Source organism: Dipodomys spectabilis, unplaced genomic scaffold (assembly GCF_019054845.1).
Source record: "Dipodomys spectabilis isolate Male_0828 unplaced genomic scaffold, ASM1905484v1 ptg000422l, whole genome shotgun sequence".
NCBI lineage: Eukaryota > Metazoa > Chordata > Mammalia > Rodentia > Heteromyidae > Dipodomys > Dipodomys spectabilis.
The window spans coordinates 3,338,615-3,366,562 of NW_024871099.1; the positions used below are offsets into that span (position 1 = coordinate 3,338,615).

Below are 27,948 nucleotides of genomic sequence, written 5' to 3' on the forward strand. Positions count from 1 at the left end.
AAACTTCTATTTGGGACCGGTCAGAGAGGGAGAAAGGAATGTGAACATGAACAATGCCTTTAGAGCCAGCCATCTCCTGAAAGGGAAAGATGTGGGCTAGTGTCACAGCAGATGATTGATGGGCAGTGCAGTAATGGGTGTGAGGTAGAGAGAGATGGCAGAAAGGGGTGGCAGGAATAGAAGAAGGTGGGGGTTGATAGAGTGTAAGAGAGGGAGGAGGAGCTCAAGATGAGGAGTTGGTTGGGGAATTTGGAGGAGGGCAGTGGTCAGTGGGGTTTGAACAGCAAGTCTGCATCAGGGAGAAGGGGCATGAGGAAGTGTAGGTTGTGAATGAGCTAAAAGGATTTAAAGAGTACTACAGGATTCACAAAGAGAGGGATGAGATCAGAAATAGGAAAAACAAAACAAAACATCGAGTATAAGGGATTTTTTTTGCCACGTCAGTGACAGAAGTTATCCAGGTCTGTGAGGATATTAAAGGAGAAGGTGCCATTTTCAGGCAATCAAGACCGATTGTCCAATTGATATTGAAGCCATGCCATATTACAATAGAAAATGAGTCACTTGGGTTTATTAATGTCCAAGGGACCCTGTTCATGAAGATTAGCCAAGAGACAGCCCAAAGGGTGTTTTGAGGCAGTTTAGATTGAGAGGTACCCATTTTAAGCAGTGGATGGCCATTGAGATCCTGGTAGAGGAATTTTCTGTCACTCTGGTAGCCTTGGGAGCACAGAAGAATTCCTAGTAGAGTTAAGGCAATGGCGCAAGGTGTCATTACCCAGTGAGACAAGTCAACCGAGCATTTCCTGGCCAGGCACCTGGTCTTTGGAGAATGAAGTGAAAGTTGGCAGGGAGGTACGTAGAAACAGGAGGTCAGTGCTCACCCTTGCAGATCTAATCATGAGCATGCAGAAGTCTGAGGAGGTGTTTGGGAGAAGGGCCGGGGAGCCAATCAACCCCTATAGGGGGATCATCCAAACCCACACTATTGCTGGGTTTCAGCACCAGGAGGTAAGTAATGAGAAGCGAGTGACCCATACTGGCTCAAGGCTTTATTGGGTGACAGACTTGCTGGGCTGCTCCAAGCAGGAATGGAAGCAGCAGCAGTAGACAGGGGTGAGTGGAATTTAAACAGAATTTTAGGGGCCAGTCACATGGGTCACATTACATGGACTATGGGAGTTTGGGAGTAGGGCAATTCCAAGAAGTATGTGGACTATAGGAATTGGGGGGAGAGTCAGAACAATGTAGATTGTAGCAACTAGGGTAGGGCTTTGTACATCACACCAGGAAAACAGTATATGGGGAAATAGAAACTTAACAGATTTTTGCCAACAGGGGACCTAGGGTAGGGACTTAATCAGCAAGCTGACTCTGAGACTTTAGAGGGCTTTTTTGTTTGTTTTGCCAGTCCTGGAGCCTGAACTCTGGGCATGGGCACTATCCCTCAGCTCTTCAGCTCAAGGCGAGCGCTCTACCACTTGTGCCACAGCACCACTTCTGGCTTTTTTCTGCTTATGTGGTGCTGAGGAATCAAACTCAGGGCTTCATGCATGCAAGACAAGCACTCTACCACTGAGCCACCTTCCCAGCCTCAGACTTTAGAGTTTTGATCACTGGGCTTAAAAGTTTTGTCATTCTAAGGTTTATTATTTCATAATTTCACTGTTAAATCATGCATTATTTTCATTTTAAACACTTTACAGGTTGAAGATCCAGGTTGTTTCTGGGTTATTATCAAAGGATCTGGGAACTTTTCAGATAATGAAGTCGACTATCAGAAATTAAATAGTGCCATGAATGATTTCTATGACCACATGTGTCAGGATATAGAAATAAAACCATTGATCTTGGAAGAAGGACAGGTATGTATCTGATTGTGATTTAGTCACTGTTTCTTTACAGTTAGTTGTTATTTGAGACAGGGTCTTACTATGTAGTTCTGGCTGACATTGAAATTGAGATTCTTCTGATTCATCCTTTCAAGTCCTTATACTACAAACACGCATCACCTTGCCTGGTAATAACTGCCTTGAAACACTATTTAAAACGTAGAATATTGTGCACTTAAGATGAAGAAAGTGCTGGGTGCTGTTGGCTTAGGTCTGTAATCGCAAGAGGCTGAGATCTGAGGAACAGGATTCAAAGCCAGTCTGGGCAGAAAAGGCTGTAAGACTCATATTTCCAATGAACCACCAGAAAAACTGGAAGTGGATCTGTGGTTCAAAGTCATAGAATGCTAGCCTTGAGCGAAAGAGTTCAGGGATTGTGCCTAGACCCTGAGTTCAAGCCTCATGACCATCAACAACAAAAAAAGATGAAAGTTTTTCGAATATTTAGTCGCTTTTAATCATTACTTTGGAGGTAGGTTCTTAGACTGTTTTAAGATTCAGAATAGAGGGGCTGGGAGTGCTTGTCTTGCATGCATGAGGCCCTGGGTTCGATTCCTCAGCACCACATAAGCAAAAAGAAAAAAGCTGGAAGTGGTGCTGTGGCTCAAGCGGTAGAGTGCTAGCCTTGAGCTGAAGAGCTGAAGGACAGTGCCGAGGCCCAGAGTTCAGACCCCACGACCGGACCAAAAAAAAAAAAGATTCAGAATAGATAGTTTGTGGAAAGTGCTTTTTTGCTCAGGGCTAATATTTCACCACTTAAGCCATAGTTCCACATCTGTTTTTTTTGATGGCTAACTATAGACAAGAGTCTCATTACTTCCTGCCTGGGTGCTTCCAGCCAGATTGAGCTCAAGCCCCCTGAGCTCTTGTTAGACCCCAGCTCTGGGCTTCCAAAGTGTTGTGGGGTTTTTTTTGTTTGTTTTGTTTTGTGTCATCCATGGGGCTTGAACTCTGGCGCTGTCCCTCAGCTGTTAAGCTCAAGGCGAATGTTCTACCTCTTGAGCCACAGCTCCACTTCCGGTTTTCTGGTGGTTGATTGGAGATAAGAGTCTCAGGGACTTTCCTGCCCAGGCTGCCTTTGAACCATGATCCTCACATCTTAGCCTCCAGAGTAGCTAGGATTACATGCGTGAGCCACTGGCGCTAGCTCCAAAGCAGTTTGTTTGTTTGTTTTTGGTCGGTTGTGGGGCTTGAACTCTAGGCTTGGGCGTTATCTTTCTACTGCTTGAGCCACAGCACCACGTTGTGGCGCTTGAACTCTGGGCTTGGGTGCTATCTCTCTACTGCTTGAGCCACAGCACCACTTCCAGTTTTCTAGTGGTTTATTGGAGATAAGAGTCTCATGGACTTCCCTTGCCCGGGCTGGCTTTGAGCTGTGATCCTCAGATCTCAACCTCCTGAGTAGCTAGGATTACAGACGTGAGCCACTGGCGCCTGGCCCCAAAGCAGTTTTGAAAGAAACTTTTAGTTCTCTCATTATGACTATAGAGATTTTTACATTGACCGTAGAAAAGAAAGCTTTACTTTTCCTCTTTTAGGTTTGCGTGGTCTACTGTCAGGAGCTGAAGTGCTGGTGCAGGGCCATTATTAAGTCAATAGTTTCTTCAACAGACCATTATCTGGCAGAGTGCTTCCTTGTGGATTTTGCCAAGTTTATACCAGTAAAATCTAAAAAGTATGTATGTATTTATGTTGCCTTACACTCTTTAAATGTTGTTTTTGTACTGTGGTTTGAACTTGGCTTCATGCTTGTAAGCTGGTTCTCTACTACTTGAGGCATGCTACTAGCTTAAATGTTGTGTTGTGTGCGTGTATGAATGTATGTATACATGCATGAACTGGAGCTTGAATTCAGGGCCTCACACTCTTGCTTCCTTGTTTTTATTTTTCTCCTTAAGGCTGATGCTCTACCTCTAGGTACACTTCCACTTCTGGCTTTTTGCTGGTTAATTGGAGATAAGTCTCATGGACTTTACTGCCCTGGCTGGCTTTAATTGGAGATAAGTCTCATGGACTTTACTGCCCTGGCTGGCTTTGAGCCATGAACCTCACATATTAGCTCTCTGAGTAGCTCAGATTACAAATGTGGGCCACCAGCCACCTGGCTTTCTGTGTGTTTTTACATTAAATATATTAATAATATAGGTATAGTTAAATGAATTTGTGTCTAATTTTTGTTTATAATAATCTTTTCTGCCTTTTAAGTATCAGAGTTGCAGTAGAATCTTTCATGAAGCTTCCATATAGAGCCAAAAAATTCAGACTTTACTGCACAAAACCTGTTACATTACACATTGACCTCTGTGAAGACAGTGCACAAATTGTGTAAGTATTGCTTTTTGACTTGGTGAACCCTGAGAAGAGCCTTAAGTGTATGGTGTTCATTTGAAACCACTTGCTCTGTACAAGGTCTGAACTGACTATAGGCCTGTCTTTTGTAGGAGGCAGGAGGTGAATTCTGGGTCTGTGGGTGTCAAACTTGCCCCTGGGCCATGGGATACCTGAGCAACCCTATTACTAGAGGAGAACTGAGTTCTGTGCTTTTGTCTGTTTTTTGAATTTGCAAAAAGTAGTGAATTCACTGTAAAGAAAACCATAAGACATAAGTTCATAGATCATAAAAAAAAAACATTAGCCAAGCATAGTAGCCAGCACTAGTAGTCCCAGCTGCTTGAGAGGATGAAGTGTGTGTGGGTGTCTCTTGGGCATAGGAAACCCTGACCAAATCAGGAAACATAGACTGTTTCCTCCCCCACCCCACCTCCCAACAAAGAATGAATGTTGATTGCATTCCTCTCTAGCCCCATGCCACCCTCATAAGAGGCCGTGTGGTCTTACCAAGACTGAACTTCCAACTGGGTACTGGTAGCTCACACTTGTAACCCTATTTATTCAGGAGGCTGAGATTTGAGAATTGCATTTTGAAGCCAACCCAGGTAAGAAAGTCTATGAGAACCATTTTTGTTGTTGGTAGTAGTGGTGATCATGTGGCCACTTCCTGTTTTCTAGTAGTTTATTGGAGATAAGAATCTCATGGACTTTCCTGCCCAGGCTGGCTTTGAACCATGATCCTCAGATCTCCTCAGTCTTCTGAGTAGTTAGGATTACAGGCGTGAGCCATTGGTGCCCAGCCCGTTTTTTTGTTTTTTTTTTTTAGTTTGTTTTCAGGTAAAGTCTCACACTGACTTGGCTAGGATTGTGATCTTACTGTTTCCATCTCCCAACTAGCTGGAATTATAGGCTTGTGCCACTTTGCCCAGCTGTGGAGCGTTTCATGAAAACTTTGTAATGCTATTTCATTTGTAAAATTAGTTTACAAAGCTATATTGAAGCCATTTACCAATATGTGTACCTTTCCTTTTAGTTTTTTAGTGTTTTTCATGGTTGTAGTTTTCATACTTTAGTTCTGGACACTTGGTAACTCCGGGGACAGTGTTCTTGCTGCAGAAAGTGCTATGTGTTGGGCTGGGTCATGTCAGCAGGGTTTGTGTGTCTCGAGTCTCTGCAGTGCAGTGGTAGCTCCCGTAGTGTGAGAGTCTTCCCCCACAGAGCAGCCCTGAGCATACTGTCTGCTAACCGGCTCATGACTCTGCTAGGGAATAGCAGAAACACCCAGTATATTGTCTGCCAGATGATGTTAGTGCACTAGCCAGGAATTTTATTGAATAAAGTTGCGTTGTGTCTGTCTACTGTTTCAGCCCTGCCAAGAAGTGGGACAGTGCAGCTATTCAGTACTTCCAGAGTGTTCTAAGAGGTAAGACCAGCTGTGTTCACTACTGCCTACTTTGACCTGACACCCATTGTGGGCTTCCTATCTGCTGGCAAGGGGTTTAGGATGTACCAGCTGAGATTTTTATCTGTCAGACTCTTACCTGAGTCTTTACACCCTCCTCCTAATGGCTCCATGTTTCTTAGAGCTGCTTCCATGCTAAGTATTACAGTCCCTGTGTTCTTGCAACTACAGGTAGATCTGGACACCAGTCATTGTCAGCTGAAATCAGAAAAGTTGTGTTAAATTTGTATAGTCCGGTTATGTAGAAGGAACCCTATGCAATAATAACCCCTGTCTCTTAGCTTGCTTAAAAGCTTAAAAGGGGGCTGGGAAGGTGGCTTAGTGGTAGAGTGCTTGCCTAGCATGCATGAAGCTCTGGGTTCAATTCCTCACTACCACATAAACAGAACAGGCTGGAAGTGGCGCTGTGGCTCAAGTGGTAGAGTGCTAGCCTTGAGCAGAAGCTCAGGGACAGTACGTAGGCCCTGAGTTCAAGCCCCAGGACTGGCAAAAAAAAAAAAAAAAGCTTAAAGGGGCCAGGTGTCTCACACCTGAAATTCTAGCTCCTTAGGAGACTGAGATCTAAACACTGAGGTTCAAAGCCAGTCGAGGCAGGAAAGTCTGTGAGACTCTTGATCTCCAGTTAACCAGCAAGAAGCCAAAAGTGGAGCTGTGGCTCAAGTGATCTAGCACCAGCCTCGTGCAAAAAAGCTAAAGGATAATACCCAAGCCTTGAGTTCAAGACCCAACCTTGAGTTCAAGACCCAGTAGCAGTGTGCATGCATGTGTGTGTGTGTGTACTCACACACAAATCTAAAAGGATGCAGATATGTGTATTAAGGCAAGAGTCAAGAAAAAGCCTAGTTTCTTTTTGTAGGGAAAAGCAGATGCTATGAGCTGGGAAGTGGTGGTCAGGATTGGGGTTGAGCTCTTTTGAGACCATCACAGGTGTTGGAGAACTTGGGTGAGGAAGAGGCCGGTGGCCTGAGGTCAGGTTCTGCCTGCCCCTTTCTGTGTAGGCTCACCACCAGTTCTTGCCTGTGTGACACCACCAGTTCTTGCCTGGAGCACTGCGATGATGGTGAAGCACAGAGAGGTGTACAAAGGGCTTGGCGCAGTGTGCGGCAGTCCACTTAGCAGAGCCGCTGTTTGGTCATTAGGTGACCAATAGGTCACTCTTGCTGGCACATTGAGGGCAAAGGGGCACTCAGTGGAAACAGTATGCCTGAGAATTTGGATTTGAGTGTCGCGGGGGAAGAAGAGAAGACCCCAGTGTTGAGGCATTTATAGAGTAGTAGTAGAGATGCTGCTGATGGGACAAAAAGTGGAGGCTTACTCCAGCTAGGAGAGTTGTTTCCATGGCTTGTCCACTCCATCTGCCCTCTGCCTGAGAGCCTGTCCTGCTCACAGTCGTTGCTGGCCTTTTTGGTGCCGGTGAATACATAGTTAGCAGAGATTGACTAGTTGGAAATCATCATGATGCCATAGTGTGTATATGCACATATATGTGTGTTGAGGTTTGAACTTGGCCTTTCAGCTTTTTCCATTACTGCTGGCACTGTTATCAGCTAAGCCATGCCTCCAGCCTGGAATTTAGCTAGTTATTTTGGAGCTAGAGTCTATGGGAGTTTTTTGCCTAGGTTGACCCCAAACTGTGATCCTCCAGATCTCAGCTTTCTGAGTAGTTAGGATTACAGATGTTAGACTGCAGTGCCTGGCCTCAATTACACTTTTAATATAAGCTCATTTGTGCTTTCATTTAGCAGCTACTCAGGTTGAGGCCAAATTATGTGCTGTGGAAGAAGATGCTTTCGAGGTTTACCTCTATGCAACAATAAAAAATGAAAAGGTGAGATCCTTGTATTTTTTAAATATTAAAATTACTTGAGGTTTTACTTTAATGAACAGAAAGTTCACACATGATAGAAATCTTTTTTTTTTTTTTTTTGTCGGTCATGGGACCTGAACTCTGGGCCTGGGTGCTGTCCCTCAGCTCTTCAGCTCAAGGCTAGCACTCTACTGCTTGAGCCACAGTATCACTTCAGCTTTTTCTGTTTATTTGGTGCTGAGGAATTGAACCAGGGCCTCATGCATGGTAGGCAAGCACTCTACCATTGAGCCACCTTCCCAGCCCTAGAAATATCTTAATCTTTCAAGGTCTGCCTTACAAATTAGCTAGTTTCTTCTTTGAACTTATTTATTTGTTGTGCTGGCAGATGAAACCAGGGCCTATCACACATTAGGAAAAGGTTCTAACACTGAACTACACTTCCTCTTTTGATTACTTAAAACAATTACTTCAGCAATCGTTAAGATAGTATTTTATTTAGGCATGGGCACAGCGACTCACACTTTTATCCTGGCTACTCAAGAGGCAGAGGAATGGAAGATTATGGTTCAAGGCTAGTCTGGCTAAAGTTAGCAACATTTCATCTCAACCAAAAAAGCTGGGCACTAGGTATATGAGACATGTGAACAGAAGGATCTTGGTATATGATGGCCCCAGGCAAAAACTCTTATCTGGAAACTAAAAGTAAAAAGGAGTAGGGGCTGGCTCAAGTGGTAGTGTGCCTGTCTAGCAAGCATAATACCTTATTCAAACCTAGTACTACTGCTGGGCGCCAGTGGCTCACACCTGTAATCCTGGCTACTCAGGAGGCTGAGATCTGAGGATCACGGTTCAAAGCCAGCGAGGGCAGGAAACTCCATGAGACTTATCTCCAATAAAGCACTAGAAAACTGGAAGTGGCTCTGTAGCTCAAGCAGTAGAGTGCTAGCCTTGAGCTGAAGAGCACAGGGACAGTGCCCAAACCCAGAGTTCAAGCTCCATGACCTACAGAAAAAAGAAAAAACAAAAAACAAAAAATGTAGTACTACCTAAAAATATTTTGTAATGAGACTGGGAAGGTAGCTCAGTGGTAGAGTGCTTGCCTTGCATGCCTGAGGCCCTGGGTTCGATTCCTCAGCACCACATAAGCAAAAAGAAAAAAGCCGGAAGTGGCGCTGTGGCTTAAGTGGTAGAGCGCTAGCCTTGAAGTGAAGAGCTGAGGGACAGCGCCCAGGCCCAGAGTTCAGGCCCCACGACAGACCCTCCCCCCCCCAAAAAAAAATTTGTATTGGACAAGGAATATGTAACTATAGTGATGTTTGTAAAATGTTAAGACTTTTTTTGTAAATACTTTCATTTGCTATAGTGTTAGTGCTGTTTTTAACCCCTAGATTTTCTTGTATGTAATTTGTATTATGAAGCATTCAGATATCAACGGTGTGCTGTGGCTCTTGCCCCTGTGAGATGGAGATCAGGACAATTTCTCAGTTCAGCAAAGTTTCAAGTTGTGATAAAATATAATTTAGTAGTTTCTCTTTTTTTTTTTTTTTGGGGGGGGGAGATCCGGTCATGGGGCCTGAACTCTGGGCCTGGATGCTGTCCCTCAGCTCTTCAGCTCAAGGCTAGCTAGCACTCTACCACTTGAGCCACAGCGCCACTTCCGGCTTTTTTCTTTTTGCTTATGTGGTGCTGAGGAATCGAACCCAGGGCCTCAGGTATGCAAGGCAAGTGCTCTACCACTGAGCCACCTTCCCAGCCCTAGTAGTTTCTCTTTTATCATTAGTGATCTCCCTCCTAGCAGATCTCTGCCAGCCAGGTCGCATTAGCTTTCATTAGTCTTTCATTCAGACTCTTGCTATTTTCTTGACAGGCAGCTGGTAAGAAGTATTTAGTTGACCAATACTAGACTGGAGACAAGATATGTTTCTATCAAATCATGTCATGTAAAACAATTTTTCTGAAGATAGAGTTCTAGCTAAGTTTGGAACACTTGCCAGTCCCCTGACTACACTTGTCCTGTTATCTCTGAAATGTTTCACATTTTGCAGGTTTGTGTGAATGATGACTTGGTGGCAAAGAACTTTGCTTATTACGTGTCACCTATGCAGAATAAAAAGCGTGATTCTTTGGAGAAACCAGCACTCAGTATAAAGTCCACGTCCCTTTCCAATCCAGCGTTTACTCTGTGGCCAATGCTTTGGCAAGGAAAAGACTTTCAGGCAATGAAGAGTGAGTGGGTCACCATTGTCTTAACTTCTTGCCCTGGTACATGGATAGAAGTGGTTGCTAAGCCCTTCCCTATTCCAAGCCCTATGTGGTGTTTAATGATCCCTTGGATTCTAATGAGCCTGTGACAGGTTTTGAGATTCTAAAGCTGCTACAATTTGTCTTTATGAAGCCAGGGGGAAAAAAAATCAATTTCCTATTAATATTGAGTTACATTTTCAAGCAGCCCAAATGTTTATAGTTTAAAGATAACTTAAGAGAACATAGTTCTGAATATTTACAGTTTTAAGCACTCTTTAGTGAGAGCTATTGATAGCAAATGATACTTAACATGAAAGTATGAGAAGAGTTAGTCATGGACTGTGGAAAGAAATTTACACTGTTCTTTCCTATTTTAGATGTTAGCTTCCTTGTTAGGTCTCTCCTATACGCTAAAGCAAGGGTAGCGGTAGTAAGCCAGCCAGCTTAGATTTTGTTTTAGTTGCGTCTCATGTTTTAATGTTGGAGTTGATTCTTCTCAGATTCACATGGTCTCAGTTTTCTGGCACAATCTCTCCCACGTTCATGGTGCAAGGATGTTGCTGGTGAGCGAGGGCCCACTGCTGTGATGCTGGGTGAGTCCTACCTCTTTGGTTTATTTTCCAGGCAGCAGACAATAATGCTGTATGTATAGTATGAGCAGGTGTGCACGCGCACACACACACACACACACACACACACACACAATCTAGGGCGTGGTCATGCTTCACCTCTCAAACCACCCATGGAACCATCTAAAGAATATAAATATTGCTTAGAAGGGCTTATTCCTGACTTTAAAAAAATTTAATGGCCGGGCTCTGGTGGCTCATGCCTGTAATCCTAGCTACTTAGGAGGCTGAGATCTGAGGATCATGGTTCAAAGCCAGCCAGGGCAGAAAATTCCGTCAGACTCTTATCTCCAATAAACCACTAGAAAACCAGAAGTGGCACTGTGGCTCAAGTCGTAGAGCGTTCACCTTGAGCTGAAGAGCGCTGGGACAGCGCCCAAGCCCAGAGTTCAAGCCCCACGACTGACCAAAAAAAAAAAAGGAAGGGCTGGGAAGGTGGCTCAGTGGTAGAGTGCTTGCCTCGCATGCATGAGGCCCTGGGTTCGATTTTTCAGCACCACATAAACAGAAAAAGACAGAAGTGGTGCTGTGGCTCAAGAGGTAGGGCACTAGCTTTGAGCTGAAGAGTTGAGGGACAGCGCCCAGGCCCAGAGTTCAAGCCCCACGACTGATTAAAAAAAAAAAAAATCATTGGTTTGGGAAGGTGGCTCAGTGGTAGAGTGCTTGCCTTGCATTCGATTCCTCAGCACCACAAAAGCAAAAGAAAGAAAAAAGCCGGAAGTGGCGCTGTGGCTCAAGTGGTAGAGCGCTAGCCTTGAGCTGAAGAGCTGAGGGACAGCGCCCAGGCCCAGAGTTCAGGCCCCATGACTGGACCCAAAAAAAAAAAAAAAAATCAATGAAATCAATTTATGCTAACAGTGATTGTCCTGTAGTTTGTACTTAATATTTGACTGTAATGTGAAAAACTTAGGTGCTGGTTCTCCCATTTGTAATCCTACCTATTCAGGAGGCTAAGAACTGGAAGATTGTGATTTCTGCCAGAATAGGCAGAAAAGTCCTCAAGACTCCCATCTCCCATTAACCAGTAAAATGTTGGTCTAGAGGTATGGCTCAAATGGTAGTATACCAAGTATGAACAAGAGAGCTAAGTGAGAATGAGAGGCTCTGGTGCCAGCATACACAAAAAGGACACAAAAGGCATTGCACACCTGTCAACCCACCTACTTGGGAGGTGGAGGCAGAAGAATGGCATGTTTGTGGCCAGTCTGGACAACCTGGCAATGCCTTGTCTTAGAATAAAAGTGTGAGCCAGGTGCTGATGGCTCATAGCTCTTTTGTTTGAGCTATACTCTTGGTTCTCTTATTGTTGAATTTTAAAGGTTCTTGTATTTTTTGGTTAATAATTCTTTTACAGATTTTTTTGGGGGGAAGGGGCAGTGCTGAGACTTGAACTCGGGGCCTAGGTGCTGTACCCAAGCTGCTTTTTGCTAAAGGCTAGCACTCTACCACTTGAGCCATGATGCACTTCTGACTATTTCACAGTAGTTTATTGGAGATAAGGGTCTCATATCTAAAATATACCTGGAACTCAAAAATTTAAATCCCCCAACGTCAAATCCTCAAAGAAACAACTGCCCAATAAATAAGTGGGCTAAAGACTTAAAGAGAAACTTCTCTGAAGAGGAAAGAAGGATGGCCAATAGACACATGAAGAAATGCTCAACCATAAAATGCTCTAGCCATAAAAGAAATGTATATCAAAACAACATTGAGCTACCACCTCACTCCAGTTAAAATGGCTATAATCAAGAACTCTAATTAAACAACAGATGCTGGAGGGAATGTGTACAGAAGGGAACCCTACTGCATTGTTGGTGGTAATGTAAACTTGTTCAACCACTTTGGAAAGTAGTATGGAGGGGGCTGGGAAGGTGGCTCAGTGGTAGAGCGCTTGCCTTGCATGCATGAGGCCCTGGGTTCAATTCCTCAGCACCATATAAGCAAAAAGAAAAAAGCCGGAAGTGGTGCTGTGGCTCAAGTGTTAGAGTGCTTGAGCTGAAGAGCTGAGGGACAGAGCCCGAGCCCAGAGTTCAGGCCCCACGACCGGACCCCAAAAAAAAAAAAGTATTATGGAGGTTCCTCAAAAGACTCCACATAGAGCTTCCCTATGACCCAGCAATCCCACTTTTGGGCATTTACCTCAATGATCACCAACAAGACCCTACTAAAGCTACCAGCATTATTGCAGCATTATTTACTATAGCTAAGATATGGAACCAACCCAGATGCCCCTCAGTAGATGAATGGATGAAGAAAATGTGGTATATATACCACATTCTATGCCTCCATCAGAAAGAATGACATTGCCCCATTTGTTAGGAAAAGGAAAGACTTGGAAAAAAATATATTAAGTGAAGTAAGCCAGGCCCAAAGAAACATAGGTCCCATGGTTTCCCTTATTTGCAATAACTAGTATATGTCTGAGACAAGCAGAAGTGGTCAGATAAGTTGATAAGCGAAATGAACCCCAAGTTAAGGACTCAAATGTTTTTTCTTTCTTTTCTTTTTTTTTTTTGGTCGGCCGTGGGGCTTGAACTCTGGGCCTGGGCGCTGTCCCTCAGCTCTTCAGCTCAAGGCGAGCGCTCTACCACTTGAGCTACAGCGCCACTTCCGGTTTTCTGGTGGTTTATTGGACATAGGAGTCTCAGGGTCTCTCCTGCCCGGGCTGGCTTTGAACTGTGATCCTCAGATCTCAGCCTCCTGAGTAGCTAGGATTACAGGCGTGAGCCACCAGCGCCCGGCAATGCTTTTTCTTTCTTGCTATTGTTTCTAATATATTTATAAGATGATTTCTTTGTTGCTTTGTATGTCCCTCCCCCATGGTATAACCCCTGTTTTCACTGTATTTGATGTTGGTATAATTTGTGGAGGGGAAGGAAAAAACAAATTGTTTAAATAGGGATACTGGTGGACCCATTGCAACAATGAGATACAAGTCATTATGTTGAAAAACGAACTTTACAACTTTGGCAGGGGGTAGGGGGACACCCGTGGGTGGGAGATGGGAAGGAGAAACAAAGGAGGAGACAACAATGCTTGATAAGAAATGTACTCATTACCTTGCCCATGTAATTGTAACCCCTCTGTACGGTATTTTCACACACACACACAAAAAAGAGTCTCATAGACTTTTCTGCCCAGGCTGGCTTCTGTGATCTGAGTAGCTAGGATTGCAGGTGTGAGCCACCAACACCTAGCCACATTTGTCTTTTACAAATATTTCTTCTAGGGGCTGGGAAGGTGGCTCAGTGGTAGAGCGCATGCCTTGAATGCCAGAGGCCCTGGGTTTGATTCCTCAGCACCACATAAGCAAAAAGAAAAAAAGCCGGAAGTGGCGCTGTGGCTCAAGTGGTAGAGCGCTAGCCTTGAGCTGAAGAGCTGAGGGATAGCGCCCAGGCCCAGAGTTCAGGCCCCATGACCGGACCCAAAAAAAAAAACAAAAAAAAACCCAAATATTTCTTCTAGTCTATGGCTTGTCTTCTCATTTGTTTGACGGTATCTTTGCATGCATGTTTGGCTTTTTTTTTTTTTGCCAGTCGTGGGGCCTGAACTCTGGGCCTGGGCGCTGGCCCACAGCTCTTTAGCTCAAAGCTAGAGCTCTACCACCTGAGCCACAGCTCCATTTCTGGCTTTTTTTGCTTATGTGGTGCTGAGGAATCGAACCCAAAGCTTCATGCATACGAGGCAAGCACTCTACCACTGAGCCACCATCCCAGCCCCACATGGTTGCATTTGATTTGCCTGTGTTTTGTCAAAAAAGTTTCACATCTGTGCTCATGGCAGGGTTAGTCTGAGTTTCTTCTATTGTCTTTTTCTAGTTTGAGTATTGATTAGTTAATCCTACTTTCATAGAACAAATCAGGAAATATCCTACTCCATCTTCTGGAAAACCATGGAAAATTGCTACATTTTTCTTTTTTTTTCTTTTCTTTCTTTTTTTTTTTTTGGGGGTCCGGTCGTGGGGCCTGAACTCTGGGTCTGGGCACTGTCCCTCAGCTCTTCAGCTCAAGGCTAGCACTCTACCACTTGAGCCACAGCGCCACTTCTGGCTTTTTTCTTTTTGCTTATGTGGTGCTGAGGAATCAAACCCAGGGCCTCAGGCATGCAAGGCAAGCACTCGACCACTGAGCCACCTTCCCAGCCCCTACATTTTTTTCTTTAGTGTTAGGTTGAACTTACTAGTGAACCCACCTGGACCTGTTTTGGAAGGCTGTGAATTATTGGTTCTGATTTTACAAAACATCTTGTCTTACCTAGATTGTCCATTTCATCCTGTGAGAGTTTTAGCAGATTGTATCTGGAATTAGTGATCTCATCAAGTCGATTGACTTCTTGAGCATAGTTGAAAAAAAAAAAGATCACCAGTGGCTCCAAGCCAGCCCAGGCAGACAAATATGTGAGTCTGTTATCTATGCAGCAAAGAGTCCAAAGAAGTCTGGCATCTGTGGTTCATGCTGTAATTCTAGATACTCAGAAGGCTGAGATCTAAGGATCACAATTTGAAGCCAGCTCAGACAGCAAAGTCCATGAGACACTTATTTCCACTTAACCACCCAAAAGCTTGAAGGTATAGCTCAAATGGTAACTAACCTTGGGGGTGCAGGGAAAACTCAGGAACAGCGCCTTGTCCCTGAGTTCAAGACTCAGGACCGGCAAATACACAAAAGTCCAAAGTGGAGGCATGGCTCAGAATGGTAACGCCCCTCAGTATTGAGCAAAAAAGCTAAGGGAGAGGGTGATGGCTTGAATTCAAGCTTCAGTATCTGCACAAAAAAGGAGAGGGGGTAATCACAGTTGAGGTTCTGAATCCATGACTGACATAATTCTAGTTGGCAATCAGTTATATTCTTTGTAGCACACAGCTCCCCACATGCAGGGGTGAGAACCTGTGACCATCTTGTAGTGTTGTGTGTAGTCAGCAGTTGAGAACAGATACCACAGGAGCCCTTCTCTAGGGGCTGTCACCCAGAGCACCCACAGCAGCCATTCACTGAGGCTGCTTGGGTTCCTCACAGCACAACACAGCATGCACTGGAGAGAGCAGGTTGTGCACATGGCATATTTGTGACCTGTAGCAGCTCTTGGGTTTGTTTCTGCCAGTGGGAGTCAGAAGAGCTTGAGTGTTACACACAAAGTTGTGGCCTTCATTGGAAAATACAGCCTGTGGCATTGAGGAAACAAATGCTGTTTCATTCTTAACCACGTGGGTGTGGGAACTTTTATAACTCTGGTTGTTTTGTGTGTGTGTGTGTGTGTGTGTGTGTGTGTCTGTCTGTCTGTCTGTCTGTCGTGGGGCTTGAACTCCCTGAGCTCTTTTGCTCAAGGCCTCCAGTCCACCACTTAGAGTTACAGCTCAACTTCCAGTATTTAGGTGATTATTTGTAGATAATAGTCTTGTGGGGGCTTTTCTGCCCCAGCTGGCTTGGAACTGCTATCTTCATAACTCAGCTTCCTGATAGCTAAGATTAGAGATGTGAGCCAGCAGCACCTGACAGTTTTTAACTTTTAATCCTTCCAAGTAAAATTTAATGCTAAAGCATTTTTTATAACAGTTGTTTCTGTTGTACTTCTTTTTTTGTCCTTTTCCTATCTATGTTTTTCAAGCCATTACCTTTGTTTTTTTTCCTCAGATAAAGCTATGAAATGTGACAGGGATCCGTTGAGAGACTCACCTAAGCGGACTTGTGAAGCAAAGCAGCACTGCATCTCTCTGAGAGAAGTAACCAGGGTTACATTCTTAAATGCTCATTGAAGTTCATATGGTATTGGCACTATTATATTGACCCAAAATTGATTTCTGTTTGGAAATTCTGGGCTAACATGGTTATTTTTATGACAAAATAAGAGATTTCTGGTTTACTTGTTTTTTTCTTTGTTTTGTTAATCCTGGACCTTGAACTCAGGGCTTAGGTGCTGCCCTTGAGCTCTTTTTCTCAAGGCTAGCACTCTACCACTACCACTTTAAGCCACAGTGCCGCTTCTGGTTTTTGAGTAGTTAATTGGAAATGAGAATTGCACCGGGACTCTTCTGCCAGGGATGGCTTTCGACCACCATACTCAGATCCCAGTCTCCTGAGTAGGATTCCAGACATGAGCCATTGGTGTCTGGCTTACTTGTTTTTTATTTTATTTTATTTTTTATTTTTTTTCCCAGTCATGGGGCCTGAACTCTGGGCCTAGGTGCTGTCCCTCAGCTCAAGGCTAGTGCCCTACTGCTTGAGCCATGCGCCACTTCTGGCTTTTTCTGCTTATGTGGTGCTGAGGAATTGAACCCAGGGCCTCATGCATGCAAGGCAAGCACTCTACCACTGAGCCACCTTCCCAGCTCCATGGCTTGCTTGTATTTTAAACACATAACTTCAGTTCTCCTCTTACCAAGCTTTTGTTTTGGGTAACTATGAAATTGGATATTTACGAGCTGGACACTATGGCATGTAATTGTAATCCTAGCACTCAGAACCCCATACACATGTCTGTAACCCTCACTGCACTGAGGTATGTGGATCAAGAGTTAAAAGGTCAGTCTGGACTCCATAGGGAGACCTTGTCTTTAAAAACTTAGGTCTTTACACTCATTTGAGCAAATATGTAAAAATCAGCATTTCTTGGGGTTGGGAAGGAAGCTCAGTGGTATACACTTATTTTTTGGGGGGGAGGGGGGTGCAGTCGTGGGGCCTGAACTCTGGGCCTGGGCGCTGTTCTTCAGCTCTTCAGCTCAAGGCTAGTGCTCTACCACTTTAGCCACAGCGCCACTTCCGGCTTTTTTTTTCTTTTTGCTTATGTGGTGCTGAGGAATCGAACCCAGAGCCTCAGGCATGCAAAGCAAGCACTCTACCACTGAGCCACCTTCCCATCCCCTCCAAGACTATATTTTTTTGTATGTGCTGGTATTGGGGCTTCGAGTTCAGAACTTCATTCACATTCTCTCTTGGCTTTTCTGCTCACAACTAATGTTTTATCCTTTGAGCTACACCTCCAACCTGGCATTTTTTTGGTTACTTGGACTTTTCTGCCTGCACTGGCTTTCACCTACAGTCCTCTTTATCTCAGCCTCCTGAGTAGCTAGGATTACAGGCATGTGCCACCATGTAGTGCCTGGCTCCAAAAGACTATGTCCTGTTCAACAAATATGTTCTTTCTGAATTTGTTTATAGGGTGTTGAATCATCAGTGGACTGGCCTACAAAGAGAGGCATCACCATATATGCCGATCCAGATATACCAGCAGCAAGGTACAATTAGAAAATTTTCTGATCTGACTGGAGCCTAAGTTGCACTGGGTTTTACATACTCAGCCCTAGGCATCTATCTGCATGTATGTGTCGGGGGTGGTGATGGTATCTGGGTTCTCAGGACCGCTGATGATACCAAAATCTACATATGCTTGAGCTCCTCATGCTCATATATCTTGTTATCTCTAGATTACTTACTGTGCTTTGCACAACATACATGCTACATACGCAGTTGGGTTTTTGTTTGTTTGTTTTGTCGGTCGTGGGACTTGAACTCTGGGCCTAGGCGCTATCCCTCAGCTCTTTAGCTCAAGGTGAGCGCTCTACCACTTGAGCCACTGGGCCACTTCCGGTTTTCTGAGTGGTTTATTGGAGATGAGAATCTCAGGGACTTTTCCTGCCTGGGCTGGCTTTTAACTGTGATCCTCTGATCTCAGCCTCCTGAGTAGGTAGAATTACAGGCGTGAGCCACCAGCGCCTGGCTATATGCAGTTGTTATATAAGCATAGCTTAGATCATGACAATGAACAAATCTTGTACATTACTAGCACAAGCAGGATATGTTTTTCCAAAATATTCCCAACCTGTGTTTGGTTGAGTACACAGATCCTGGAGCCCATGGGTACACGGGGCTGACATTATAATGTTCTAGAAGTTTGAAATGGGGAAGCATTCTGCCTCAGGACACCCTCAGATCAACAGCAATAAATAAGGAAAAAAGCCCAAGAAATTCTAGGATTCTTTGTTGTTGTTGGTCATGGAGCTTGAACTCTGGGCCTGAGTGCTGTCCCTGAGCTCTTCAGCTCAAGGCTAGCGCTCTTCCACTTGAGCCACAGTGCCACTTCTGGTTTTCTAGTGCTTTATTGGAGATAAGAGTTTCACAGCAGCTGGGCACTGGTGGCTTATGACTGTAATCTTAGCTACTCAGGAGGCTGAGATCTGAGGATCGTAGTTCAAAGCTAGCCCAAGCAGGAAAGTCCATAAGACTTCTCTCCAACTAACCACCAGAAAACCAGAAGTGGCTGTGTTGCTCAAGTGATAGAGTACTTGCCTTGACCTAAAGAGCACAGGGACAGTGCCCAAGCCCAGAGTTGAAGCCCCATGACCAAAAAAAAGCATTTCACAGCCTTTCCTGCCCAGGCTGGCTTTGACCTGCCTCCTGAGTAGCTGGATTAGAGGCGTGAGCCATGGGCGCCTGGCTAGAAACTTCAGGATTCTGTGTGTCCTCTCCCTACTACTTTGTTTCCTATGTGGAGCTCCTAGCTGTGATTGGGACCAGACCATGTGGCCAGCACTTATTTCATACTTGGCAGAGCCAAACCTGTATGTTCTGAGGTCTCAAAGACCACTCAGGTCGAAAGTGGCGCTGTGGCTCAAGTGGTAGAGCGCTCACCTTGAGCTGAAGAGCTGAGGGACAGTACCCAGGCTCAGAGTTCAAGCCCCACAACTGACAAAAAAAAAAAAGAAAGAAAGATCACTCATGTCAATAAACTAAGGGACTGAAGTTTTTCACCAGAAAACACAGATAGTTTCAGATGTAGGGTAAATAAATGAGTTCACAGATCTTTTTTTTTTTTTTTGCCAGTCCTGGGGCTTGAACTCAGGGCCTGGGCACTGTCCCTGAGCTTCTTTTGTTCACGCTAGCACTCTATACCACTTGAACTACAGTGTCATCTCTGGCTTTTTCTGTTTATGTGGTAGTGAGGAATAGAACCCAGGGCTTCATGCATGCTAGACAAGCACTCTAACACTGAGCCATATTCCTAGCCTGAGTTCACAAATCTTAATAACTTCTTTATGGTTTTGCTTTTTAGTGCTTTAAGTCAGAAGCCAAATGAGAAGCCACAGAGACTGGCAGAAAAAAAAGACTATGATGAGAAAAATGTCTGTGTGAAGTAAGAACTTTTTTCTTGGTCTAAATTGAACTAATTCTAATGAAACTATATGTAGTTTCAAACTGGTGTTCCCATGACAAAAACATCAAGGAAGTGCCCTGTGGGTGTCTCCATTCTCTGGGGAGGGTTTTTCTGTCTGATACTTTATTCCAGTAGAATGAGCTTTCCTCCCCTCTTTACCCCCTTGGTGAGGTGAATAGTTTTATGTGGTGTTTTAGGGCTGTTGATTGGTTTGTGGGGTGGTTGCTTTCTTTGTAGTTTGTGTCTCTGTCCTGCTTATTAGCAACAGTAGTAATTTCATATTTAATCCACAAAATATTTTGTGTCCCTTCTTGAGATTTTTGCTTGTTTGTTTACATTATACTAGCCTTTACCAGGTTAAACAATTTTATATTCTAAGCACCAGCCCGCTCTGCAGGTACCTGAGTGACAGAGCTTGTGGCAGATTACTGGGGTTGTGTCATATTACTATTGGGTTGTGGGTCAGCCAGTGGCCCCATGAAGATCCTCTGTCTATCCTGGCCTACCACGAGCTCCTCCTTACCATGAGCTCCACTCTGTGTTTGGTTGTTTGGTTTTTTTTTTAATTGTATTTTTTGTATTTTTTTCTTTTGTGGTACTGGGGATCGAACCCAGGACGTTGCACTTGCTAGGCAAGCGCTTTGCTACTGAGCTACATCCCAGCCCCCTCTCTGTGTTCTAGGCCCAAGCTTGCCATGGATTTCTCAGCCTGTGATGGCTCAGCAGCCATCTGACTTGCCCCCTCCCAGACCTTGTTTTGCCTCCTGATGCCTGCAGGTTTTCCTGTGATAACTGGCTGTTTTCCTTAGAACAGAAAGCCTTTCCTCATACTACTCTACTCATAACCTGCTACATTAAATTTTATTTAAAAAAAAAAAACTATTTCGTCTTCTATTCTGTATCAGAAAGTTTTGTTTTACCTCCTGTTCTGCTAAATGGCTTTTACTGAGAAGCCATGATGCGACTATATGGATTGTTCTTTCAGTGTACTGAGGTTTTCAGGTAACCTTGAGGCAGTTGGTTAAGAAACAGGCTAGGGAGGGTAACCTGGCAATGGTGTGATGTCTGTGACACAAGCAGGTGATCCTGGGATTTGGTGATACTCTGTCCAAAGCCTGAGAAACAGTGTATCTGTTATTTCTGGTCAGAGTGGCAAAGACAGCCTAGAAAAGACACTTTTTCTCAAACGTTGGTCCATTGGGAGTGTGCAGGTTTCATAGAACCTCACACCTGACAGTAACAACAACAAGGTTAGAGGAGGGACACAGGGATGGTGGCATGTTGGCAAGAATCCTGACTTGCCTTGGAAGGCCACCATCAGCCCTCTTCCCTTGGCTACCTCTGTTGGGGTCTGTTTCTTGTTTCTTGATGCATTGCTCAGTCTGTGTGTGCCAGTGGCCTGTTAGATTTATGGCCTCTATATAACTCACTTAGAAATCTAGTCTTCCCCATTTTCTTCTCTGGAGTCCTGGATCCTTGAATGGCAGGGAAAGTGTTGGGGTCTGCATCAAGAGAACAAAGCCCACACACAGCAGGTTTCCCTCAAGTGCTTTTGTTTTTGTTTTTTGGTCATGGGGCTTGAACTCTGGACCTGGGCGCTGTCCCTGAGCTCTTCAACTCAGGGCTAGTGCCCTACCACTTGAGCCACAGTGCCACTTCCAGCTTTTTTCTGCTTAGGTGGTGCTGAGGAATGGAACCCAGGGCCTCATGCATTCGAGGCAAGCACTCTACTGCTGAGCCAACTTCCCAGCCCCGCCCTCAAGTTTTTACATGTCCAAAAGCATGCCCCATTCCCCTGAGAGCTTAGTCTCTCAGGGGCTGAGACCAATTTGTTACTGTCCCTCAGGCACATGCTGGGGGTGACAGATGACTTCTTACTCCATTTGGTTGGTAGTGACTTCCTTATATTGAAGAACATTTTGACCCTGTAGCCGGATATGCTGGGAGAATGCTCTTAAGATTGAAGTGTCTGGGTCAGGCGCCCTTGGCTCATGCCTTCAGTCCTAGCTAAGGAAGGTCAGGTCTGAGGATCATGGTTCGAAGCCAGCCCAAGCAGAAAAGTCCATGAGACTCTTATCTTCAATACACTACTCAGAAAAAGTTGGAAGTGAAGCTCAGAGACAGCACCCAGGCCTGAGTTCATGCCCCAGAACTGGCACAAAAGAAAAAAAAAAGATTAAAGTGTTTGAGATGGGTGTAGGAGAGTAGAGTGATGTCCCACTTGCAACCCATTTATCATCTCTGATGTTTAAAACCTTGTAGATTTCCAGTAAGCATTTTAACATTTTCCTACTTAGAATCATCTATTTATTTAAGACAGAAAGTTTCTGTATAGTCTTCTGTCCCCTTACTCCCCCACAATAGGGATGGTACTGGCACTAGATCTCAGCCCACACTTCTTTATTATATTGTTTCAGTGTCAGTTTATATACCATTCCCTGAACTGGAAAAGCTGAGCAGGAGCTCAAAGGCCCCTGAGTTCAAAGCCCTAGTACTGGCACCAAAATACAAGAATGGGGTTTGAGGGAAAAGTACAGTTTGATGTATATATTAAACTACCATGTTTTTCCCAGTCCCCAACCACTGAAAATGGTTGGGAAGTCCTCTGCTGCTATCGTAGTGCTTGCCTATATGGAGATTGGGACCATGTCTAAAGGAAAGCAATTTCAAATCTCTTTTTTTCTGAGCTAGCAGAGGTGGTAGTGAACAAGTTTGTTCTGGTCTGGCCTTCTTTTTTGTACCAGTCCTGGGTCTTGAACTCAGTGCCTGGGTGCTGTCCCTGAGATTTTCTGCTCAAAGCTAACATTCTATCACTGGAGCCATAGATCCAGTTGCAATTTTTCCTTTTTTTTTTTTTTTTTTTGGTGCTGCTTAATTGGAGATAAGAGTCTCACAAACTTTCCTGAACTCTGATAATCAGAGCATAGCCTCCTGAGTAGCTAGGATTACAAACACCACGGGTGCCTAGGTTGGTCTTGACTATGAAGTAAAGCCAGTGAAGTATCCCAGTGGTTCTTGAGTGTGCTTGTGCCTCCCTGTCTGATTTTCTGGATAGTAGAGTTGTTTGATCCCAAATGTAGGCCTAGGGCTAGAGTCTGCATGAGGGGCAGGAAGCTGGCATGACCGGCGTGGATGGCCTATGTGGTATCTTTGTTGTTTGTTTGTTTTTGGTCAGTTGTGGGGCTTGAACTCGGCCTGGGCGCTATCCCTGAGCTCTTCAGCTCAAGGTGACCTCTCTACCGCTTGAGCCACAGCATCACTTCTGGTTTTCTAGTGGTTTATTGGAGATAAGAGTCTCGTGGACTTTCTTGCCTGGGCTGGCTTTGAACCACGATTCTCAGATCTCAGCCTCCTGAGTAGCTAGGATTATAGGCGTGAGCCACCGGCGCCTGGCTTCTATGTGGAATCTTAATGAAGTGACATAACACGCAGTCCTTTGCTGTCCTTGGCATCTGTGGTCTGTTTTGCCAAGAAAGAATTCAAATAATAGCTCATCTGCGAAAACTATTTTTAAAAATTATTTTACAGGTTACTGCAGTTTTTAAATCCTGATCCTTTGAGAATCGATGGAATCTCTGATCTACAGCAGGTACTTAACAGTACAAATCCTAAAAAGTTACACCAAAGAGAACACTTGGCTTTTAAAATCTTCTTCCTCCTTCCAGATTTAAGGTTACAGGAGAAACTGATGGGGAACTTTGCCTGAAGCCATGCTTTTAACAGTTATCTAGTGAATTTCTGCTGCACACAGAGTGTTCTTTAATTAGTTAATTAATTTCTGCTGGTCCTGGGGCTTGAACTCAGGGTCTGGGTGCTCTGCCTGAGCTTTTTTGCTCAAAGCTGGTGCTCTACCACTTGAGCCACATCTCCACTTCTGGCTTTTTGGAGGTTAATTGAAGATGAGTCTTACACACTTGCCTGCCTATGCTGGCTTTATAGTGCCATCCTTAGATATCAGCTTCCTGAGAATGTAGGATCACAGGCATGAGCTCCAGTACCTGGCTGAAATGGCTTTTTTTTTTTAATTGTGGTAGTGGGGATGGAACCCCAGAGCACATGCTAACCTATAGGCTCCATTCCCAGCCTTTTCTTCATTGAGGTAATAAGATAATCTTCCTTTCATTTTGTTGGTTTGGGGGAACATATATACCTGGGTTTTTGTACATGCAACTTGTTAAGTTCTACTGCTGTCTTACAGTAGGTCCTGGTTTCTAACGTGTGTTGCTTAGTTGCAGAGGTTGACATTGGGCACACAGCATCCTGTTATGGTATTCCGAAACAAGATTGAGCCCTGCCTGACGATTGACAAGTCACCCCTGTCTGCAGACCTGAAAAAGGTGAAAGTGCACATAAAACTCAGGAAGAAATATCTAGCTTTTTCTAACATAGAGAGTGGTGGTGGTAGTGTTTTTGCTTTTCCCAGGGTGTTAGTGATGGAACTCAGGGCCTCAGGCATATTAGCTACTCAAGTACTGTGCTACTGGGCCATATTCCCAGGCCTGTAGAATGCTGTGTACTAGGGTAAAGTCCCTTTTTTCTGCTCAAGGCTGGCAATCTACCACTTGAGTCACATTTCCACTTCCTTTTTGGTGATTTAATTAAAGATAAGAGTCTCATGGACTTTACTGCCTGCCCTGGCTTTGAACTGCAATCCTTAGATCTCAGCTTCCTATGTAGATGGGATCACAGGCATGAACCAGTGGCACCGATTTTAGAATTGTTTTTAATAGTTCTAAGATTGTATTATATGATTTCTTTGCTTTTGAAATTCTGTTTTAAGCTTTTGTTATTTCTCATTTATTCTTAAGACCAAGTTAATATCCTTTAAGTGGAAAAGCTACTGTATGGATGTAATATTCTTTTCTGAAATGTTTTAAAATGTGCTTCTAAAAGGGTCTTAGAAGAAGCAACAATTTGCCAGTGCATTTGTAATATTCTTAGCCATTTTCAAAACCATTTTGTATTTATGTGGTTTGACTTGGTAAATTGATCAAACATCCTTACCTATAAAACTTAGCTAGGTTCCTGTGGCTCACACCTATCAGCTACTCAAGAGGCTCAGATTTGAGGATCACAGTTTGAAGCCAGTTTGGGCAGGAAAGTCTGTGCTCATCTTCAGTTAACCAGCAAAAGAACCAAAGTGGAGCTGTAGATTAAAATGGTAGACCACCAGTCTTGAGCAAAAAAGCCAAGCAAGAGCATAAGGCCCAGAGTTCAAGCCTCTATACTGACAAAATGTTCTAAAAGGCTGGCTGGGGATGAATAGACTTGTCTACCATGCACGAGGCTAGGACTCGACTGGCTGGAGCCTGCTCAGCCACACCATGGAGTGTGGACTTAGGCACTTTGGTGCAAAATCACTTTAACTTGCAGGCCCGCACTCTGGCTATCAGTGATATAGACAGAAAGTCTCAAAACAAGTGTACGTTCTTTGTCCTTTTTGTCCATAAGCCCCTGAAACTCGTGCTTTGTAAAACAAGTCCTCCAAGGAAGAAGAGCCAGGGCGGCTCCCAGGCTGATGAGGAGCCCGCAGTCTGGCAGTTGGGGAGGAACCCAGGCAAAGGCGCAGTGTTGTTGAGAATTATTAGAACATTTGAGTTTCAGTGACAATTGGCTAGGAAAGCAGATAAAAGCGCGCTTCTAAGAAAGCTATTTACAAGTGAGACTGATGGACTGGCAGGTGTTAGGAGAATGATGTGAAAGGCCACATCCTTGATCAAATGCATGTGGATGGGCTGCCTGTTGGCCCAGAAAAGCAAGGGATTATGATAGGAATTTTGTACCATGAAGATTAAGCCATGTACACCATGTGGTGAGATCATTTTGTTTTCCCTGCTCCATGTTGATTTGGGGTGATTTTTCTCTTAATAGGCTCTTCAAAGAAAGAAGTTTTCAGGACCTAGCCCCACCGAGTCTTACTCTTGGCCTCCCATCGCACGTGGCTGTGATGTAGTGGTCCTTTCTCACTCTGGAAACGATCCTCTGTTGTACCTGCCACCATTGCTAACCATTTTGCAAATTGGGGGCTGCTACAAATCTTTACCAAGTAGAAATGGGGTAAGTCAAGGACATTTTTATTTCCCAGCCAAACGTTATCTAAAGTGTTTTCCATTGTGCACCTACCATTCAGTAGCAGTGAAGTTCACACTGCCAGGATAGAAGCTATCCTGTGAGTAGGCTTGCTTAACTCGTTTCTGGGTCCTTAGCCCAAGCCACAGTTGGTGGGGTGATGGCCGGGCAGCACAGCCCTGGCTTTTGGAGGTGAATCTAAAGGGCTTATAAAATGAGTTTATTTAATTCATGTAATTGTCCTGATAACCATGGGAGGATTAGGCCATGTATTGTTAGGAAAATGAGGAAAGGAAGGACACAGGCTGGACTTGATCTTGCATAGACGAGGACTGTTTATTGAGATAGAGTAGTGAGGGACATAGCCTTCTGACGGGCTTGAAGACTGTGTGTTTGAGCTGGGACAGAAGCTGGGTTTGATGAGGTCTGAGCAAGGAGGCAGAGGTTAATGAAAAAGCCACTAGGTCAAGGGAGGTGGGGGCTTTTCGGTTGTGCCCACAATGGATGGTTACAGCCAGGCTTAGATAGATTGTCCTGCTGGAGTCAGCCAGTCTGCACCTGCCTTTGGTGGGTTGCCTGGTATCTGTATGCACCTGGGAAAGCAGCATGGGAGTCAGTCCTTCATGTATTGTTGTCCTCATGTACAGGAAAACAGAACGTGAATACTTAACTCCTTGTAAGTGGTAGACGTGGTGTTAGAGTTCAGTTCCTGTTGTCTTGTCCTGTAGCCTTCTGAGTTTTTCATGACACCCGATGCTGTTTTACCTTCCTGCTTCTCCTATACTTAAGAATCGACAAAAGCCAGGCACTGGTGCCTCAGGCATGCAAGCCAAGCACTCTACCATTGAGCCACCATCCCAGAGCCTGGAAGGCAGGATTCTGAAGAAATAGGTGTTACCTTTTGACATCCTCATAATGAGAGCAGGAAATCTGGAATCATATTTCGTACACTCATAACCTGTTGCCTTTAGGTTTTAGCTGTGCACCCTTGTGCATTTGACTTCACCTCTCTGTGCCCTGGGGCTTATCTGTGACATGAAGGAATAGGCCCTGCCCTGCAAAAGTGGTTTAAAAACTGCACGAATTACCTTTTCAATGTGTCCAAAATGTGTTTGAATGAAACTTTATTTTAACTTGTCTGACCTGGATGGCGATGGCAATGGTGATGGTGGTAGTGGTCACACACGCAGCTTCCTCTGTGTGAGGTGACACCCTGGTGTTGCATGCACACAGGGCTGCTGGCGCCTCTGAGATGTTTGGGTGTGGTTGTCATTGCAGCCTCTGGCCGTCATCGTGTGCCCCAGGTGGAGGAAGGCTCAGTTCATTTTTGAATTGTTGGGAGACTACAACATGTCCTCCAGGCCCCTTCATCCCGTCTTACTGACAATCGGCCTTCACAAAGATGAAGCCAAGAACATGAAGCTGCCTCGCGGGTGTAAGCATCCTTTCCAAGCTGTTTGCTTCTCCCCACAGAAGGCAACTTGGCCTGTATGTCACTAAAGCCCTCCTGCCTTTCAGGAGGGAGGATCTTGTTGTGGGGGTCAGATGCCAGCAGGGCTCAGCCACAGTGGGCAGGGAAATTCACAGAGAATCTGAGCAGAGGACACACTGGGGAGACATGCGGACAATCTGGAGTGCTCATGTGTCTCCTTTTAAAATGTAGGCGACGTAATTATTACCACACCGCACAGCCTCCTGAGACTGCTCACGTACCAGAGCCTGCTGTTTCTCAGACTCTGTCACCTGGTTTTGGATGAGGTGGAAGTGTTATTCTCTGAGGCCAATGAGCAAGTGAGTATGGCATCCTACACACAGTGTGTGAGCTGGGCATGTCTCTGTCCCTTCCTGCTAGAAGGATCAGGAAAAGTGGCCAACTAGGAAATAAGCTGGGCAATCTACAGATAGACTTTAACTCCTGTCATCTAGAAATTTCTTAAACAATGTTAATATTTTCTTTGAAGAGCCAAAACTTTGTTGCCAGGGAGAGTTGCTAAAATATTTATTTTTTTCATTATGGAAGCCACCATCTTTTTTTTTTTTTTTTAATTTGAGAAACAAAGTCAGGTGCTGATGGCTCACGCCTATAATCCTAGCTACTCAGGAGGCTGAGATCTGAAGATCGCGGTTCAGAGCCAGCCAGGGCAGGAAAGTTGGTGAGACTCTAATCTCCAATAAACCACTAGAAAACCGGAAGTGGCGCTGTGGCTCAAGCTGTAGAGCACTCTCCTTGAGCTGAAGAGCGCAGGAACAGCGCCCAAGCCCAGAGTTCAAGCCCCACGACAGACAGAGAAACAAGCTGGGTGCCGGTAGCTCATGCCTATAATCCTAGCTACTCAGGAGGCTGAGATCTGAGGATCTCAGTTC

General features: G+C 44.6%; 1 protein-coding gene across 1 annotated transcript in view; it reads left to right on the forward strand.

Moving 5' to 3' along the window:
* Positions 1–900: 900 nt before the first annotated feature.
* Tdrd12 (tudor domain containing 12) overlaps positions 901–27,948 on the forward strand; it is a 47,915-nt gene continuing 20,867 nt past the window's right edge. Inside the window, exons 1-16 of the mRNA XM_042667759.1 lie at positions 901–1,011; positions 1,707–1,865; positions 3,431–3,567; positions 4,098–4,217; positions 5,591–5,646; positions 7,428–7,513; positions 9,541–9,721; positions 10,240–10,332; positions 15,999–16,087; positions 17,523–17,599; positions 19,414–19,494; positions 23,044–23,104; positions 23,745–23,852; positions 25,387–25,572; positions 26,863–27,019; positions 27,248–27,375. Coding sequence (XP_042523693.1) covers positions 901–1,011; positions 1,707–1,865; positions 3,431–3,567; positions 4,098–4,217; positions 5,591–5,646; positions 7,428–7,513; positions 9,541–9,721; positions 10,240–10,332; positions 15,999–16,087; positions 17,523–17,599; positions 19,414–19,494; positions 23,044–23,104; positions 23,745–23,852; positions 25,387–25,572; positions 26,863–27,019; positions 27,248–27,375 — 1,830 coding nt within the window. The remainder of the gene's footprint in view (positions 1,012–1,706; positions 1,866–3,430; positions 3,568–4,097; positions 4,218–5,590; positions 5,647–7,427; positions 7,514–9,540; positions 9,722–10,239; positions 10,333–15,998; positions 16,088–17,522; positions 17,600–19,413; positions 19,495–23,043; positions 23,105–23,744; positions 23,853–25,386; positions 25,573–26,862; positions 27,020–27,247; positions 27,376–27,948) is intronic.